The sequence below is a fragment of the Bombina bombina genome, chromosome 1, assembly GCF_027579735.1.
Source record: "Bombina bombina isolate aBomBom1 chromosome 1, aBomBom1.pri, whole genome shotgun sequence".
Classification (NCBI taxonomy): Eukaryota; Metazoa; Chordata; class Amphibia; order Anura; family Bombinatoridae; genus Bombina; species Bombina bombina.
Window position 1 is genome coordinate 774,757,342 of NC_069499.1, and position 18,657 is coordinate 774,775,998.

Below are 18,657 nucleotides of genomic sequence, written 5' to 3' on the forward strand. Positions count from 1 at the left end.
TAAGTATGCTGTCGGTCAGAACAAAATTAATTAAATCTTAATTTTTGAAAAGACCTCGTAAGTTTATTTAAAGGCATAATAGCAGTCATAACCTTTTATGATAAAAGCAATAACGTGATGTTTGCAGATGAAATCAAGTACATGAACTGAGTAAGTAAAAACAGTAAATGTCATTGTACATGTAGAAACATTATTAACATAAAATATAATAAATAAATGCCACATAATTGAGCTGAAGAAATAACAGCAGCTTAATGAAAAGAACACACTTAGCCTTTGTAGAATAGTGTTTCAGGGCATCATAGTTTCTACAGTAACATCAAAGTCAGGATCAGAATGAGACATCTTGCAAAATGTAACAGAAAAAGAAAAATAACATTAGGCAAAACATTCAATTTCCACAATGTAACAGTTTCAGTAGATAGAAAAACAAAGAAAGTATTTATTTTTTTTTTAAACAAAATCTAAAATAAAAAAGCAGGCATAATAGCTTTCAAAATTCATGAAAACAGCGAGTAATAAAGGGAGAGGGGTAAAATAACTAAATTTGGTGCCAAAAATGACGCATTACGCAAAAGAAACACGATTTTGCGCCAAAACAACGAGCATCAACAAAGACACAGGAAATGACAAAATTTGCATCATCAAAGGTGTGACTTTGAGCCCAAAAATAATTGGCGCCAAGAATGACACAATAAAAAACAGCATTTTGAGTCCTCGCGAGTCTAGATTTGCCCGCAAATTTTTTTTTAGAAACAAGTCAAATTAGAAAAAGACTGAACCCCAAGTAAGAAAAAAGTTTAAATAAACTTCCCAACATGATTGCTATACTGAAACTGTTTAGACTGCAAAGGGAAATATACACAGACCTGACTCATGGCAAATATAAGTAAATACATATATTTAAAACTTTATATTAATACATAAAGTGCCAAACCATAGCTGAGAGTGTCTTAAATAAGAAAAACATACTTACCGAAAGACACCCATTAACATATAGCAGATAGCCAAACCAGTACTGAAAAAGTATCAGAAGAGGTAATGAATCCCTACGACCGATAACAGAGAACCTTTGAAAAGATTTCCTGCGAGGAAAACCATAACATCAATAGGTGATACTCTCTTCACATCCCTCTGACAAACACTGTACTCTGAGAGGAATTGGGCTTCACAATGCTTAGAAGCGCTTATGATAGAAGAAATCATAAAAATCAAGCATAAACTTACTTCACCACCACCATAGGAGGCAAAGTTTGTACAACTGAGTTGTGGGTGTGGTCGGAGGTGTATTTATAGGCATTTGAGGTTTGGAAAACTTTGCCCCCTTCTGGTAGGAATGTATATCCCATACGTCACTAGCTCATGGACTCTTGCCAATTACATGAAAGAAACAATGTTACATATTATTGCAGAAACTGGTGCCCCACAGTGCTCAACAATGAACAAATATTAAAAACATTGTTGCCAGCATAACTACCATACAGTGCTCATAACATGTGCGCACTACTGCCCTTTTCTAGGTATGCTCTTCAATAACAGATATCAAGGGAACAAATTAAATGTGATAATGGAAGTAATTTGTGAACTTGTTTACAATTACATACTCTTTAAGAATCATGAACGTTTAATGTAACCTTTCTGTCCCTTTATGTAAGATGTTTAGTATGCAGCCATAGAGCTCACAGTAAAATTTTGGAGGCTTCTTGAAAACACCAACACAAAAGTCCTGTTAAATGTGGTAACATTCAATTTGATGAATGAAGTTAGCTAATCATGTCCGAAAAGTTTACCTTTTGGGACATTTCCACCAAATGTGAAGCAAGGTATCTTCCTCCACTCATCCGCATAGCACATACCAGAAGAATTGGGGTAGTGTATATAGGTTTGATACTTGTAGTTGTAGTGCACTAATAAATTAAGTAAAGCAGTCTACTAGGAACGAACAACAGTTCTGTGGCATGTTCTATGGCCCGGTTAGACCTGGGAGTAGCTCCTTTTAGCCCAATTGTGTACTAATGAGACTTGATGAAACCACAGAGAAAGCCGCATGTTTGAAGAAACAAAATGTATGCTTAACTGATAAATGTATTTATTTCCAGATATGGTGAGTCCACGGAATCATCAATTACTGTTGGGAATATCACTCTTGGCCAGCAGGAGGTGGCAAAGAGCACCACAGTCAAGATGTTAAGTATCACTTCCCTTCCCACAACAACTGAAGGGAAATGGAGAAAAAGTAGCAACACAAGGTGTAGAGGTGCCTGAGGTTAAAGTTAAAATAACTGTCTTAAAATAAAGGGCGGGCCGTGGACTCACCATATCCGGAAATAAAAAAAATTATCAGGTAAGCATAGATTTTGTTTTCTTTCCTAAGATATGATGAGTCCACGGAATCATCAATTACTGCTGGGAATCAATACCCAAGCCAGAGAACACAGATGATTAGGGAGGGACAAGACAGGGAACCTAAACAGAAGGCACCACCGCTTGACAAATCTTTCTCCCAAAAGAAGCCTCAGCCGAGACAAAAGTATCAAATTTGGAAAATTCGGAAAAAGTATGCAGAGAAGACCAAGTTGCAGCCTTGCAAATTTATTCTACAGAAGCTTCATTTTTAAAAACCAGAAAAGAGGAAACAGCTCTAGTGGAAGAGCCATAATTCTCTCAGGAGGCTGCTGGCCAGCAGTCTCATAAGCAAAATGAATTAAACTTCTCAACCAGAGGGAAAGAGAAGTAACAGAATCTTTCCCAGAGTAACAAACAAACAGGGCAGTAGACTGGCGAAAATCCCTAGACGCCTGTAAATTAAATTTTAAAGCACGCACAAAATCCAAGTTGTGCAACAAACGTTCCTTAGGATAAGAAGGACTAGGACATAGAGAAGGAACAACAATTTCCGGATTAATATTTCTGTCCGAAATCACTTTTAAAAAGGAAACCTAACTTAGTACGAAGAACCCCCTTATCGGCCTGAAAGATAAGATAAGGTGAATCACACTGCAAGCTGAGAGTCCCGACACTCTCCAAGCAGAAGAGATAGCAATAAGAAGCAAAACCTTCCAAGATAACAACTTAATATTTATGGAAAGCAATAGCGCAAACGGAGCCTGCTGCAAAAACTTTAAGAACAAAGTTAAGGCTCCAAGGAGGAGCAACAGACTAAAACACAGGCCTAATTCTTATCAGGGCCTGACAAAATGATAGCACATCTAAAGTGTCCGCCAGACACTGATGTAGCAAAATAGATAATCCAGAAATCTGACCCTTCAGGGTTCTGACTGATAAACCCTTCTCCAGTTCATGGAGAAAAGACAGAATTCTAGGAATCCTGACCCTAGTCTAAGAGTAACCCTTGGATTCATAAAGATATTTACGCCATATCTTATGGTAAATCTTTCTAGTAACTGGCTTGAGAGTCTGAATCATGGTCTCAATAACCAATTCAGAAAAAAAACACGCTTAGACAAAACTAAGTGTTCAATCTCCAAGCAGTCAGCTTCAGAGAAATGAGATTTGGATGAAGGAAGGAACCCTGAATTAGAAGGTCCTTCCTCAGAGGCAGTCTCCAAGGTGGGAGACGACATTTCCACTAGGTCTGCATATCAGATCCTGTGAGGCTACGCAGGGGCTAATAGAACCACAGATGCTCTCTCCTGTTCGATACGAGCAATGACGCGTGGAAGGAGAGCGAACGGAGGAAATAGGTATGCAAGACTGAAAATTCCCCAAAAAACGCCAGAACATCTATCAGGGCGGTTCACTTGACCTTAAGCCATACCTTGGAAGCTTGGCACTCTGCCGAAATGCCCTCAGAAGCCATCTCCGGAACTCCCCATTAGAGGGTTTACCTAGAGTACACCTCCGGATGGAGAGCCCACTCCCCAGGATAAAAACATAATTTATGTAAGAACTTACCTGATAAATTCATTTCTTTCATATTAGCAAGAGTCCATTAGCTAGTGACGTATGGGATATACATTCCTACCAGGAGGGGCAAAGTTTCCCAAACCTCAAAATGCCTATAAATACACCCCTCACCACCCCCACAAATCAGTTTAACGCATAGCCAAGAAGTGGGGTGATAAGAAAAAAGTGCGAAAGCATAAAAAATAAGGAATTGGAATAATTGTGCTTTATACAAAAAAATCATAACCACCACAAAAAAGGGGTGGGCCTCATGGACTCTTGCTAATATGAAAGAAATGAATTTATCAGGTAAGTTCTTACATAAATTATGTTTTCTTTCATGTAATTAGCAAGAGTCCATGAGCTAGTGACGTATGGGATAATGAATACCCAAGATGTGGATCTTCCACGCAAGAGTCACTAGAGAGGGAGGGATAAAATAAAGACAGCCAATTCCGCTGAAAATAATCCACACCCAAAACAAAGTTTAAATCTTATAATGAAAAAAACTGAAATTATAAGCAGAAGAATCAAACTGAAACAGCTGCCTGAAGTACTTTTCTACCAAAAACTGCTTCAGAAGAAGAAAACACATCAAAATGGTAGAATTTAGTAAAAGTATGCAAAGAAGACCAAGTTGCTGCTTTGCAAATCTGATCAACCGAAGCTTCATTCCTAAACGCCCAGGAAGTAGAAACTGACCTAGTAGAATGAGCTGTAATCCTTTGAGGCGGAGTTTTACCCGACTCGACATAAGCATGATGAATCAAAGACTTTAACCAAGACGCCAAAGAAATGGCAGAGGCCTTCTGACCTTTCCTAGAACCGGAAAAGATTACAAATAGACTAGAAGTCTTTCGGAATTTTTTGGTAGCTTCAACATAATATTTCAAAGCTCTAACTACATCCAAAGAATGCAACGATCTTTCCTTAGAATTCTTAGGATTAGGACACAATGAAGGAACCACAATGTCTCTACTAATGTTGTTAGAATTCACAACCTTAGGTAAAAATTTAAAAGAAGTTCGCAACACCGCCTTATCCTGATGAAAAATCAGAAAAGGAGACTCACAAGAAAGAGCAGATAATTCAGAAACTCTTCTAGCAGAAGAGATGGCCAAAAGAAACAAAACTTTCCAAGAAAGTAATTTAATGTCCAGCGAATGCATAGGTTCAAATGGAAGAGCTTGAAGAGCCCCCAGAACCAAATTCAAACTCCAAGGAGGAGAAATTGACTTAATAACAGGTTTTATACGAACCAAAGCTTGTACAAAACAATGAATATCAGGAAGACTAGCAATCTTTCTGTGAAAAAGAACAGAAAGAGCAGAGATTTGTCCTTTCAAGGAACTTGCAGACAAACCTTTATCCAAACCATCCTGAAGAAACTGTAAAATTCTAGGAATTCTAAAAGAATGCCAAGAAAAATGATGAGAAAAACACCAAGAAACGTAAATCTTCCAGACTCGATAATATATCTTCCTAGATACAGATTTACGAGCCTGTAACATAGTATTAATCACAGAGTCAGAGAAACCTCTATGACTGAGAATCAAGCGTTCAATCTCCATACCTTCAAATGTAAGGATTTGAGATCCTGATGGAAAAAAGGACCTTGCGATAGAAGGTCTGGTCTTAACGGAAGAGTCTACGGTTGGCAAGTGGCCATCCGGACAAGATCCGCATACCAAAACCTGTGAGGCCATGCTGGAGCCACCAGCAGAACAAACGAGCACTCCTTTAGAATCTTGGAAATCACTCTTGGAAGAAGAACTAGAGGCGGAAAGATATAGGCAGGATGATACTTCCAAGGAAGTGACAATGCATCCACTGCCTCCGCCTGAGGATCCCTGGATCTGGACAGATACCTGGGAAGCTTCTTGTTTAGATGAGAAGCCATCAGATCTATTTCTGGAAGTCCCCACATTTGAACAATCTGAAGAAATACCTCTGGGTGAAGAGACCATTCGCCCGGATGTAACGTTTGGCGACTGAGATAATCCGCTTCCCAATTGTCTATACCTGGGATATGAACTGCAGAAATTAGACAGGAGCTGGATTCCGCCCATACCAGTATTCGAGATACTTCTTTCATAGCCAGAGGACTGTGAGTCCCTCCTTGATGATTGACATATGCCACGGTTGTGACATTGTCCGTCTGAAAACAAATGAACGACTCTCTCTTTAGAAGAGGCCATGACTGAAGAGCTCTGAAAATTGCAAAATGTTGATTGGTAATCTCACCTCCTGAGATTCCCAAACCCCTTGTGCTGTCAGAGACCCCCAAACAGCTCCCCAACCTGTCAGACTTGCATCTGTTGAAATCACAGTCCAGGTCGGAAGAACAAAAGAAGCCCCCTGAACTAAACAATGGTGGTCTGTCCACCACGTCAGAGAGTGTCGTACAATCGGTTTTAAAGATATTAATTGAGATATCTTTGTATAATCCCTGCACCACTGGTTCAGCATACAGAGCTGAAGAGGTCGCATGTGAAAACGAGCAAAGGGGATCGCGTCCGATGCAGCAGTCATAAGACCTAGAATTTCCATGCATAAGGCTACCGAAGGGAATGATTGAGACTGAAGGTTTCGACAAGCTGAAACTAATTTTAGACGTCTCTTGTCTTTCAGAGACAGAGTCATGGACACTGAATCTATCTGGAAACCTAAAAAGGTTACCCTTGTCTGAGGAATCAATGAAGTTTTTGGTAAATTGATCCTCCAACCATGTTCTCGAAGAAACAATACAAGTCGATTCGTATGAGATTCTGCTAAATGTGAAGACTGAGCAAGTACCAAGATATCGTCCAAATAAGGAAAAACCACAATACCCTGTTCTCTGATTACAGACAGAAGGGCACCGAGAACCTTTGTAAAAATCCTTGGAGCTGTTGCTAGGCCAAACGGCAGAGCCACAAACTGGTAATGCTTGTCTAGGAAAGAGAATCTCAGAAACTGATAGTGATATGGATGAATCGGAATATGCAGATATGCATCCTGTAAATCTATTGTAGACATATAATGCCCTTGCTGAACAAAAGGCAGGATAGTCCTTACAGTTACCATTTTGAATGTTGGTATCCTTACATAACGATTCAATATTTTTAGATCCAGAACTGGTCTGAAGGAATTCTCCTTCTTTGGTACAATGAAGAGATTTGAATAAAACCCCAGCCCCTGTTCCAGAACTGGAACTGGCATAATTACTCCAGCCAACTCTAGATCTGAAACACATTTCAGAAATGCTTGAGCCTTTGCTGGATTTACTGGGACACGGGAAAGAAAAAATCTCTTTGCAGGAGGCCTTATCTTGAAACCAATTCTGTACCCTTCTGAAACAATGTTCTGAATCCAAAGACTGTGAACGGAATTGATCCAAATTTCCTTGAAAAAACGTAATCTGCCCCCTACCAGCTGGGCTGGAATGAGGGCCGCACCTTCATGTGGACTTAGGAGCTGGCTTTGATTTTCTAGAAGGCTTGGATTTATTCCAAACTGGAGATGGTTTCCAAACTGATACCGCTCCTGAGGATGAAGGATCAGGCTTTTGTTCCTTGTTGTGACGAAAGGAACGAAAACGATTATTAGACCTAAATTTACCTTTACATTTTTTATCCTGTGGTAAAAAAGTTCCTTTCCCTCCAGTAACAGTTGAGATAATAGAATCCAACTGAGAACCAAATAATTTATTACCCTGGAAAGAAAGGGAAAGCAGAGTAGACTTAGAAGACATATCAGCATTCCAAGTTTTAAGCCATAAAGCTCTTCTAGCTAAGATAGCTAGAGACATATACCTGACATCAACTCTAATGATATCAAAGATGGCATCACAAACAAAATTATTAGCATGTTGAAGAAGAATAATAATGTTATGAGAATTATGATCCGTTACTTGTTGCGCTAAAGCTTCTAACCAAAAAGTTGAAGCTGCAGCAACATCCGCTAAAGATATAGCTGGTCTAAGAAGATTACCTGAACACAAGTAAGCTTTTCTTAGAAAGGATTAAATTTTCCTATCTAAAGGATCCTTAAAGGAAGTACCATCTGTCGTAGGAATAGTAGTACGCTTAGCAAGAGTAGAGACAGCCCCATCAACCTTAGGGATTTTGTCCCAAAACTCTAATCTGTCAGATGGCACAGGATATAATTGCTTAAAACGTTTAGAAGGAGTAAATGAATTACCCAAATGATTCCATTCCCTGGAAATTACTTCAGAAATAGCACCAGGAACAGGAAAAACTACAGGAGATTTAAAAACCTTATCTAAACGTTTAGATTTAGTATCAAGAGGACCAGAATCCTCAATTTCTAATGCAATTAGGACTTCTTTAAGTAAAGAACGAATAAATTCCATTTTAAATAAATATGAAGATTTATCAGCATCAACCTCTGAGACAGAATCCTCTGAGCCAGAAGAACTATTATCAGAATCAGAATGATGATGTTCATTTAAAAATTAATCTGAAAAATGAGAAGTTTTAAAAGTCTTTTTATGTTTACTAGAAGGAGGAATAACAGACATAGCCTTCTTAATGGATTTAGAAACAAAATCTCTTATATTATCAGGAACACTCTGAGTATTAGATGTTGACGGAACAGCAACAGGTAATGTAACTTTACTAAAGGAAATATTATCTGCATTAATAAGTTTGTCATGACATTCAATACAAACAGCTGGAGGAACAGCTACCAAAAGTTTACAGCAGATACACTTAGCTTTGGTAGCTCCAGCATCAGGCAGTGATTTTCCAGAAGTATCTTCTGACTCAGTCGCAACGTGGGACATCTTGCAATATGTAATAGAAAAAACAACATATAAAGCAAAATTGATCAAATTCCTTAAATGACCGTTTCAGGAATGGGAAAAAATGCCAGTGAACAAGCTTCTAGCAACCAGAAGCAATAAATAATGACACTTAAATAATGTGGAGACAAAAATGACGCCCATATTTTTTTAGCGCCAAAAAAAGCCGCCCACATTATTTGGCGCCTAAATGCTATTGGCGCCAAAAATTACGCCACATCCGGAACGCCGACATTTTTGGCGCGAAAAACGTAAAAAATGACGCAACTTCCGGCGACACGTATGACGCCGGAAACAGAAAAATTTTTGCGCCAAGAAAGTCCGCGCCAAGAATGACGCAATAAAATGAAGCATTTTCAGCCACCGCGAGCCTAACAGCCCACAGGGAAAAGTCAAATTTTAAGGTAAGATAAAAATTGATATATTCAAATGCATTATCCCAAATATGAAACTGACTGTCTGAAATAAGGAAATGTTGAACATCCTGAGTCAAGGCAAATAAATGTTTGAATACATATATTTAGAACTTTATATAAAAGTGCCCAACCATAGCTTTAGAGTGTCACAGAAAATAAGACTTACTTACCCCAGGACACTCATCTACATGTTGTAGAAAGCCAAACCAGTACTGAAACGAAAATCAGCAGAGGTAATGGTATATATAAGAGTATATCGTCGATCTGAAAAGGGAGGTAAGAGATGAATCTCTACAACCGATAACAGAGAACCTATGAAATAGACCCCGTAGAAGGAGATCATTGAATTCAAATAGGCAATACTCTCTTCACATCCCTCTGACATTCACTGCACGCTGAGAGGAAAACCGGGCTCCAACCTGCTGCGGAGCGCATATCAACGTAGAATCTAGCACAAACTTACTTCACCACCTCCACGGGAGGCAAAGTTTGTAATACTGATTTGTGGGTGTGGTGAGGGGTGTATTTATAGGCATTTTGAGGTTTGGGAAACTTTGCCCCTCCTGGTAGGAATGTATATCCCATACGTCACTAGCTCATGGACTCTTGCTAATTACATGAAAGAAATATCTGTCTGTTCAGAAGCTCAATGGAAAGTGGCTGACAAACAGCAATTGTGAGCTTCCGCCCACTGAACAATCCAAGTCACCTCCTACATGGCTAAGGAGCTCCGAGTTCCTCTCTGGTTGAGGTGATACTGTCCGACTGGAACCAAGCTAAGGACTACTGAGGCCAAGCCATCAGAGCATTGTAAATCTCTCTCAATTCCAAGATGATAAAGAGGAGAGCAGACACTTCCGATTCCATAATCCCTGTGTCTTAAACAAGTCCCAGACTGCTTCCCGGCCCAGCAGGCTGACATCCATGGTCACATCACCCAGGAATGTCTCCAGATGCACGTTCCCTAAGACAGATACTCCTGAAAAAAACACTACAAGAGATCTTGTCAACTGATCTAGATCTATCCTTTGAGACAGATTCAAATGTTCTTCATTTTATGGAGAATAGCAAAGGGAATGATGTCCATGGAAACCATAAGACCAATTCCCTCCATTCATTGAGTAATTTGAAAAGTGAAGGAAAAAAACAACTGCAGCTAGTTCCAAACTCCCATCCTTTTGGTTGCAAGATGATAAAGCTATCTACCGGACCACTAGAGCTTGCTGTTGGCCGGACAGTAGACAATTTGCACAGACCGACACAGCCATGCCCGGATATGAACCAGGATCTCCTGGTTCCCAGCCTGTTTTTCTGTTCCTACGCCACCAGAGGGCTTTTTTGCAGAGAGAGGAAAATGAATAAATCCTTGATTATCTGACCTCTGTTAGAAATCTTCTCCTAGATAAAGAATCTATTAAGGTCCCCAAATAAATCACCATTGTAGATGGAACAAGGGAACCCCTCTCCAGATTCATATCCCATCCATGGGAAAGTAGATTGGACAAGATCTCTTGAAAGAGAGTTTGCTCGAAAGAAGGATGACACCTGAACCATATATTGTCCAGAAAAGCACCCTTGCAATACCCAAGACCTAAAAGTCTTTCTAGGAAGATGAAACTCAAAAACGTGAGAATATCCCTATCATGGGAACAATAAATACACCTACTCCTTGCACCGAAGGCAAAGAGAATGACTGGAGGTTGTGGGAAGGGAAGTGATACTTAACAGCTTTGCTGTGGTGCTCTTTGCCTCCTCCTGCTGGCCAGGAGAGATATTCCCAGTAGTAATTGATGATTCCGTGGACTCACCATATCTTAGGAAAGAAAGAGATGCTATTTTTTTCTTCTGATAGTCAAACATTAACTTTTGCTTCCATATTCATATATGAGAGGAGGAATTAAAAAATAGATATATATTTCATATTTTCAGAGTTTAAAAACCCTGAAAAACTAGACTGAGGTAAACCAGAGATTCGAAAGCATCCCTACAGTTGCAGGATTGTCCTCAATCGAGGGCTCTGTCTCACTGGTCCTCCTTTGAATTAATATTTATACATAAATTACTCTACTCTTAGAACCCACCCAGAACCCCTTAAACCCACCTGGTTTGTTTAGCCCAGCAGCTCTACCACAAACTCATCTATAATTATAATCAGGGCTAAAAATATGGAATATTGGGAAGTATGGGCAAACTACCAAAAAGTGTCTAATTTCTTAATCTGACAAAACAATTCTATGCAAATAAGCAATAATGCTATTTACTGGCCTTGAACAAAACTTCTCAAGCTTTCAACACCTCTTTGGGCATGTATGAAATGTAAAATATGGTAGTAAAACTCACATGCAATAACCATATAAAAGTAATCAAACACATGTAGGACACTGCAAAAAACAGGTCTTCTCTATGGGGAATTCTGTGCTCTTCAAAAAGTATTGTATGGAATTAAAAGTTTTATTGACTGTTTATGCAATGTTAAAATCCATTATGTGTGCTACCCAAAATTTGTTAAATAAGTGTACAAAATATCCCTAAAAAAATATAAAAAAAAATTAGGATTTTACCTGTTGATCGGATTCACTTTTCAAAACAGAACCGTCAGTGATTAGAACAGCACGAGAAATCTGCCTATAGTGAGAAAAAAAAAAAATCAAATTGGTAATTTTTTTTTAAGAAGAAATAAAACAAAAATTAAAAGGTCAATGCCTTGTTACATTATGGACAACCAGGAGCTCTCTGCGAAGTTAGGGCATTACAGGTTGTGAGCATAGGGCTGGGGGGGAGGACTTTGAAAACAGCAAGGACAAAAACCTTCACAGTATGGATTCTATTTTTTTTTGGGGGGGGGGGGCTTATGGTTATTTTTAAAAGTCCTTTATTACCCCCAAACCATAGCATTATACTGCCCATTAACATTGTGGCTGTACACGGGCTAGATTACCTAGCAGACACCCACATGTATGTACTATTTTTGTGAGCCCACCCCGGCTTTCTTTAGCTTGCAAATACAACATAGGCATGTGTTAACAGAATTACTGGCTTTAAAAGGACACTATGCACAGACAATTTTAAAATGTACAATCTAAAAGAGATTATTTCAAAAACATAAATTATGTTTACCTGATAATTTAGTTTTCTTCTGAAGGGAAGAGTCCACAGCTGCATTCATTACTTTTGAGAATTCAGAACCTGGCCACCAGGAGGCGGCAAAGACACCCCAGCCAAAGGCTTAAATACCTCCCCCACTTCCCTCATCCCCCAGTCATTCTGCCAAGGGAACAAGGAACAGTAGTAGAAATATCAGGGTGCAAAAAGGTGACAGAAGAACAAAAAATTTATGGCCGCCTCATAGTGATAAAAACACGGGCGGGAGCTGTGGACTCTTCCCTTCAGAAGAAAATGAAATTATCACGTAAGCATAATTTATGTTTTTCTTCTTAAAATGGAAGAGTCCACAGCTGCATTCATTACTTTTGGGAAAACAATACCCAAGCTAGAGGACAATGAATGCAATAACGAGCGGGTACAAAAGGCGGCCCCTTCGAAAGGCACCACAGCCTGAATTACTCAATACCCAAAAAAGAAAATTAAGTACAAATGACGCAGAGAAAAACCCAGAGCCCAGGTAACTGCACATCAGTTACACCACCGGCACAGCCGAACTAGAAACCACTCAGACCCAGGGTCCGTCAGGTCCAAACAACCTCCGAAGCGTCTGCCCCACGGGACACAACACCCAAGAAGGTACCCGGCTAAAGATAAGGATCACATCTGCCCCCCAAAAGGGAACCTGAGACCAGGAAATCCAAAGGAACTTTTCCCACTCAACACCTAAAAGCAACCCATGGTTGTCTTTACAAAGGCAACGCCCAGGGAGACAAACTCCCTAGAACACAAGGACCCAAAAAGAAGCATCCATACACAGGGAACCCCTCATGTCCCCCAATCCCATACCATACCCTAAGGTACTCCAGGAAAGTCGTGAGTCCCCCGAAGCTCCATAAGATATCTAGATCTGGAGGCTAGATAGGCGGAGACAGCAGGAACAGGATAAATATCCCAGCAGCTAGAAAAGAGTTCCTGCAAAGAAACTCAAAACGTCTGAACAGAAATTCTCAAAGACCAGCCACTAAAAGGAAGGCTGACCCTATCGCTAACTCCAAACCTCCTAAAGGCGCGTCAAGCTAGTTGGCATCCAGACAAAAGCAAGTAGTTGTAACTGGATACACCATCACTAAGCAAATCGCTGTTGATGGTTCCAGTAAAACATGAATGTTCTTGTAAAGCAAGGGACTCCAGGCGCTGCTCATCTTATCAACCTCGAAAGAAGGAAGGCTGAGTAGACCTTGCCGGAGATCGAACTTGCAACCCTTGGTTGGCTACAGTGCAGAGTAGCCACAGTGCAATAGTATGCTGAGCTAGCATACTAAGGTAATTCCAAACCAGGAGAAACCAAACCCTACTCTGGAAGAGAAGGGAATGAACAGGAGAAAAAACCCTACCATAGAGGCGAGACCCCTCGGCCACATCGCCAACCCAGTTGAAAAGCACCTGGAGTCTACAGGAAGATCATGAATGCACCAGGAGACAAGTAGGGAACGTCAGAAAGGCCTAAAGACTGAGCCACAGTCACAAAGGCATCTCTCATAGAGCCCCAGCCCCACCAAGAGGGCTCACGGAACCACAACTTCAAGTGAGAACCGAACTGTCCACACCCATCCATGGAGAGACGAGGACTAGGCCAGGGTTCTTGACAATGGACGATGAAAAGATCCAATCTCAGAGAGAACCCTAACTGCCTCCTCCAAGGAGGATCGCACCTCAAAAGTTTGTAAATCTGGTGATCTAGATAGCCTTAAACTCAAGAGTCACAAAGGACTCCTGAACAGTCTGAGAATCAGTATCAAGTGAAATGGATTGCAAGAAATCTCGTAGGCAAGCGGCAACACGTGATACACACACAGGCAGGGTAACATCAATACCCGAAGGAAATGATAATCCAGGGCCCTGCTCGCCATCTCAGAGAAATAACGCAAGGCATCGCCCACGAAACTCCAAACGGAGTATCTAGGAAAAAAGGGACAACTGCTCGACTCTCGAAGGACTGCCCTTTGTACCCAACCTCGATACCGCTACTGACAAGTCCCAAGGCTAGCGTAACATTGAGGACGCAAAAAAGCTATTATTCAAGGAAAACTACCTTGAGCAGGCAAACGCTGGAGCTGCAACTCCCACAGAAGGCAGGGAACTCCTGCACACCACCTCTCAGAGTAACATGACTCGGAACAGAGAAAAACATGCCCGCACACCCAACCAGACTATCTCCCCCAAAAGTAGGGAAAGATGAAGCTCCGCCATCGCAAGAAAGAGAGCATTAGGTTAACGAGTCAGCGTCCGGAAGAACGTTGAGTGAAACCAAACGTTAATCACCCGGCACATCAGACCAAACAGGTCACACACATCTCCCAACTTCCATTTAAAGGAAATAACAGTTCTAAGACCCAGGGACCTGAAGAACCTAGAGAGTCGTCTGCAGAAGCAGAATCATAGCCCAGGCGAGTAACCCGAACCGACCACCCTTAGAGTGATACGCACAACTCTCCGTCCAGAGAAGCTGCATATAAACGAAAGGCCTCATACATCAGTAGGATCCAAGCAGGAGTCCATAGAATAGGCCTAGAGGTATCCTCAGCACCACGAAGGTGACATGAACCCTGGTAACAGCTGAAAAAGCGCCTGACCAGTACCAGCCTGGTATAAGAGCACCCTGGAACTGTTCAAGTTCCAAAAAAATTTGCACAACTCCCGAGGGAGTGCCCACGCGACCATGAGTCGCAAGAATCGGTTCCAGAGAAGAACATTCATAAAAACGAAATCTAACAGATCTGAGCTCAAGGAAAAAACAAATTAAACACATCCATCCAGATCAAAAATAAAATGAAAGGCAGCACCTATCGGGTGAACGCCCAAGGTAAATGAGAACGACAACAGGACCAACCGAGTATAGGCCCCATTCATCCAAGCTGAGAAAAGGAACCGAAAAACATATAAAAAAAATGGGATCCTCTAACATTGTCAAAACATGTCTTAAAAGAACCCTAAAGCGAGCCAGCCTATAACGGAAGGCAAAATCAACCCTCGCCGAATCTACTGGAGAGCTCGGCTCCAAGATTGGGGCCCCTAAAGCCTCAGGGGCCAACGTTTCCCTGGAAGGCCGGACTGAATCGGGCGATCCCATGCTCGATGGACCTAGGTTACCGAAGCACAGATCGTATCGGAGAAATACTTCACTTGGGAGATATAAATGAGACAGTGCCATAGAAATGGCCATGCGTAACTGTGCCGTAACCTCCGGCGGCAACAGACCACTCTCCGGAGAAGGAGTGAAGGCCAAATGGACACCTGCGTGCGTAGCCGGGAAAGGGTCTTGGGCACGCGCCTTATGGGTCATAGAAACCTCAGAGGCGGATGGCTCAACGCACTATAAGCTCCCAGACTCAGGAGGAGAGAGTACTCTAGAAAGGCACCCGGAACATAACTGATGGGCATTAATTACCCGGGCCATTTCATATTCATCACAAGACACATCCGTGTTGTGCATATCAGAATCCTCCATATTCTTGAGATTACAAAAAGATAAAACTAACTGGCACCCTTTAACACCCCCAATGGCTGGGGCACTTACCACCTCCTGTGAACCAGACAACCCACGAGTTAGGCTCTCTCGGTCGCACAGTCAGCATACGGAAGTGAAAAACAATGTAACCTTATCTGTCACAAGGTGCACTGTGCCAGTCAGAAAAGGGCGCATAAATCTGAAAAGATTGTGTCATTAAAAGAAGGTCGTTATGATCCGTAAAGCCCATGAGCCTGAGTAAAGCTACACATTTGCAGATAGAACCATATAACAAACATGATTAAAAGTCCCCCCTGTTCAATAACCCCCCTCAGGAGATATTAACCCATGATTCCTTATTTAAGATAACAGGAGTCCCACTGGGACCCTACCTTGTTTCGCTAACAATACATTCACATATCAAAATAACATAAAACGATCTTACCGGAATCTACGCCGTGGAACAGGAACACGGCCCTTTAAGTGTGACAGATAGTAGCCTCGCTTCTGACATGGACTTGAGTGAAGAAAGGTAGGCAGCGAAACTCGTCAACGCTGATTACCATAGGAGCTGTTAATATAAGTCGGGATGGGTTTGCAGGAAAACTTTCCCTGCATGTCCGGACTCTAACTTTCATCCATGCTCTTACTGAGAGACTGACCGGATTACTTAAAACTCCAGTCCGATTGCGAAGAGTACTAACCTCCATAAGAGACTTGAACTTCTGTACATTTCTCTGCTAACCTCCTGTGACAAGAGGCAAAGAATGACTGGGGGAGGTACTTAAAGGGACACTGAACCCAATTTTTTTCTTTCATGATTCAGATAGAGCATGCCATTTTAAGCAACTTTCTAATTTACTTCTATTATCAATTGTTCTTCGTTCTCTTGTTATCTTTATTTGAAAAAGGCATCTATGCTAAGGAGCCAGCAAATTGTTGGTTCAGAACCATGGACAGCACTTGTTTATTGGTGCTGTCCAATCAGCAAGGACAACCCTGGTTGTTCACCAAAAATGGGCCGGCATCTAAACTTACATTCTTGCTTTTCAAATAAACATACCAAGAGAATGAAGAAAATTTGATAATAGGAGTAAATTAGAAAGTTGCTTAAAATTGCATGCTCTATCTGAATCACGAAAGAAAAAAAATTGGGTTCAGTGTCCCTTTAAGCCTTTGGCTGGGGTGTCTTTGCCTCCTCCTGGTGGACAGGTTCTGAATTCCCAAAAGTAATGAATGCAGCTGTGGACTCTTCCCTTTTAAGAAGAAAAAGGTTTTTTTTTTAATAAAAGGAACACTAAAGTAAAAATAAAAAAACAATTCACTTCCGGTATCTAAATATACACAATCTTTTTATACACACACACACTTTTTGAGGCCACAGACCCATACTAAACCTGTGCAACAATTCACAGAATATAGGTATATACATTTTGTTATTGGCTGATGGCTGTCGCATCAAAAAAATAGAACTTTGAAATTTGTGAGAAAAAATCTACTACTCATTTGTAATTCAAACTAAGTGCTTTTGTATTGTCTTTTTATGATGTATTTGTAGATTAGGTAATTCTACTGTGCTTAATGGTCCTTTACAGTAGAATTGCAAAAAGCAGCAAGAGCATAATAGAAAAAGCAATACAATAGCACTTACTATGTAAGTAAATGAGCAGTAGATTTCTGACACAGTTCAGAATTTACTACAATCTTCTGCCACTCTGTATCATGTGACAGCCATCAGCCAATCACAGTCTCATATACCAATACACTGTGAACTCTTGCACATGCTCAGTAGTAGCTGTTGTCTCAAAGTGTGCCTATAAATAGAATGTGCACAATTTGATAATAGACGCATATTGCAAAGTCTCTTAAAACTGCAAGTTCTATCTGAATCATGAAAGTTAAATTTTGACTTTAGTGTCCTGTGCTGAATAAACAAACTTTTTCTATGGGTATTGCATCCAGTCATGCCCTTCCGGTTAGTTTCCCTTGAAGTTTAAACAGTTTTCACTTACCCTTTTTTTAAATAAAAAACATTTGTACATGTTTAACTGGTTCATTTATATACATAAAATATGGGGCATACAATGTCCCTTTAAATTAATCACATATTTAAATGCATGCGTTATATTCACATTGAAGTAGGCAGGTGAGTTGACATGCTTTGACTAAAACATGGTACTAAAATCCCCATTATCAAGTAAAATTAAGGAGTGTGCACGGTTTTCTCTTGTTTGTAAAATGTGGTTGAATTTTGTCCTTGCAGCTGGCCATTAAATAGACATAAAGCTACATTAAAGTGAATGTAAATTTGAATGAATAAGTGCCCGGATTTTAAGAATACTATTAAAAACAGGGGCCCTTTCATTCATTAAACTTTACAATTCATTTTTTTTTTTTTTTAAAACTCTTAACTTTTTCTTTAGCAAACCCGGACCGGCGATTCTCTGCCCGCAGCGCCTCTCTACTTACCTCAGCAATGATGAAACCAGCTTCCTCCAATAATGGTGTGCACCCCAGAGCGTTCATCTAGTGAGGCCACTCCGTGATGGAGGAAACCGGTTTCGTTGTGCTAAGTACAGCATGATAAGCGGGCGGGGGATCGCCAGTTTGCTAAAGAAAAGGTAAGTATTAAAAAAAAAAAAACGCTGAAAGTACCTCTGTTTTTAATAGTATTTTTAAAAAATGTGCACTTATTCATTAAACATTGCATTCACTTTAAGAAAGTGCTTTAATGTATTCTTGTACTCAAGAGTGGTCCTGAGATGAACATGGGTCTGTGAGTCAATAATAATTTAATGGAGCTGCCCATCACTGGCCATGTTCAGCTCAGGATTGATCTCTATTACCACTCTAGAGCTGACTTTAAACTATGCAGTTAACACTGTGCAGGGGATTAACACATAATTAACGTACTGAAA

At 40.6% G+C, this 18,657-nt stretch overlaps 1 protein-coding gene across 1 annotated transcript in view; it reads right to left on the reverse strand.

Moving 5' to 3' along the window:
* CHM (CHM Rab escort protein) overlaps positions 1-18,657 on the reverse strand; it is a 341,597-nt gene that overhangs the window by 152,266 nt on the left and 170,674 nt on the right. The window contains exon 11 of the mRNA XM_053715047.1: positions 11,688-11,751. Coding sequence (XP_053571022.1) covers positions 11,688-11,751 — 64 coding nt within the window. The remainder of the gene's footprint in view (positions 1-11,687; positions 11,752-18,657) is intronic.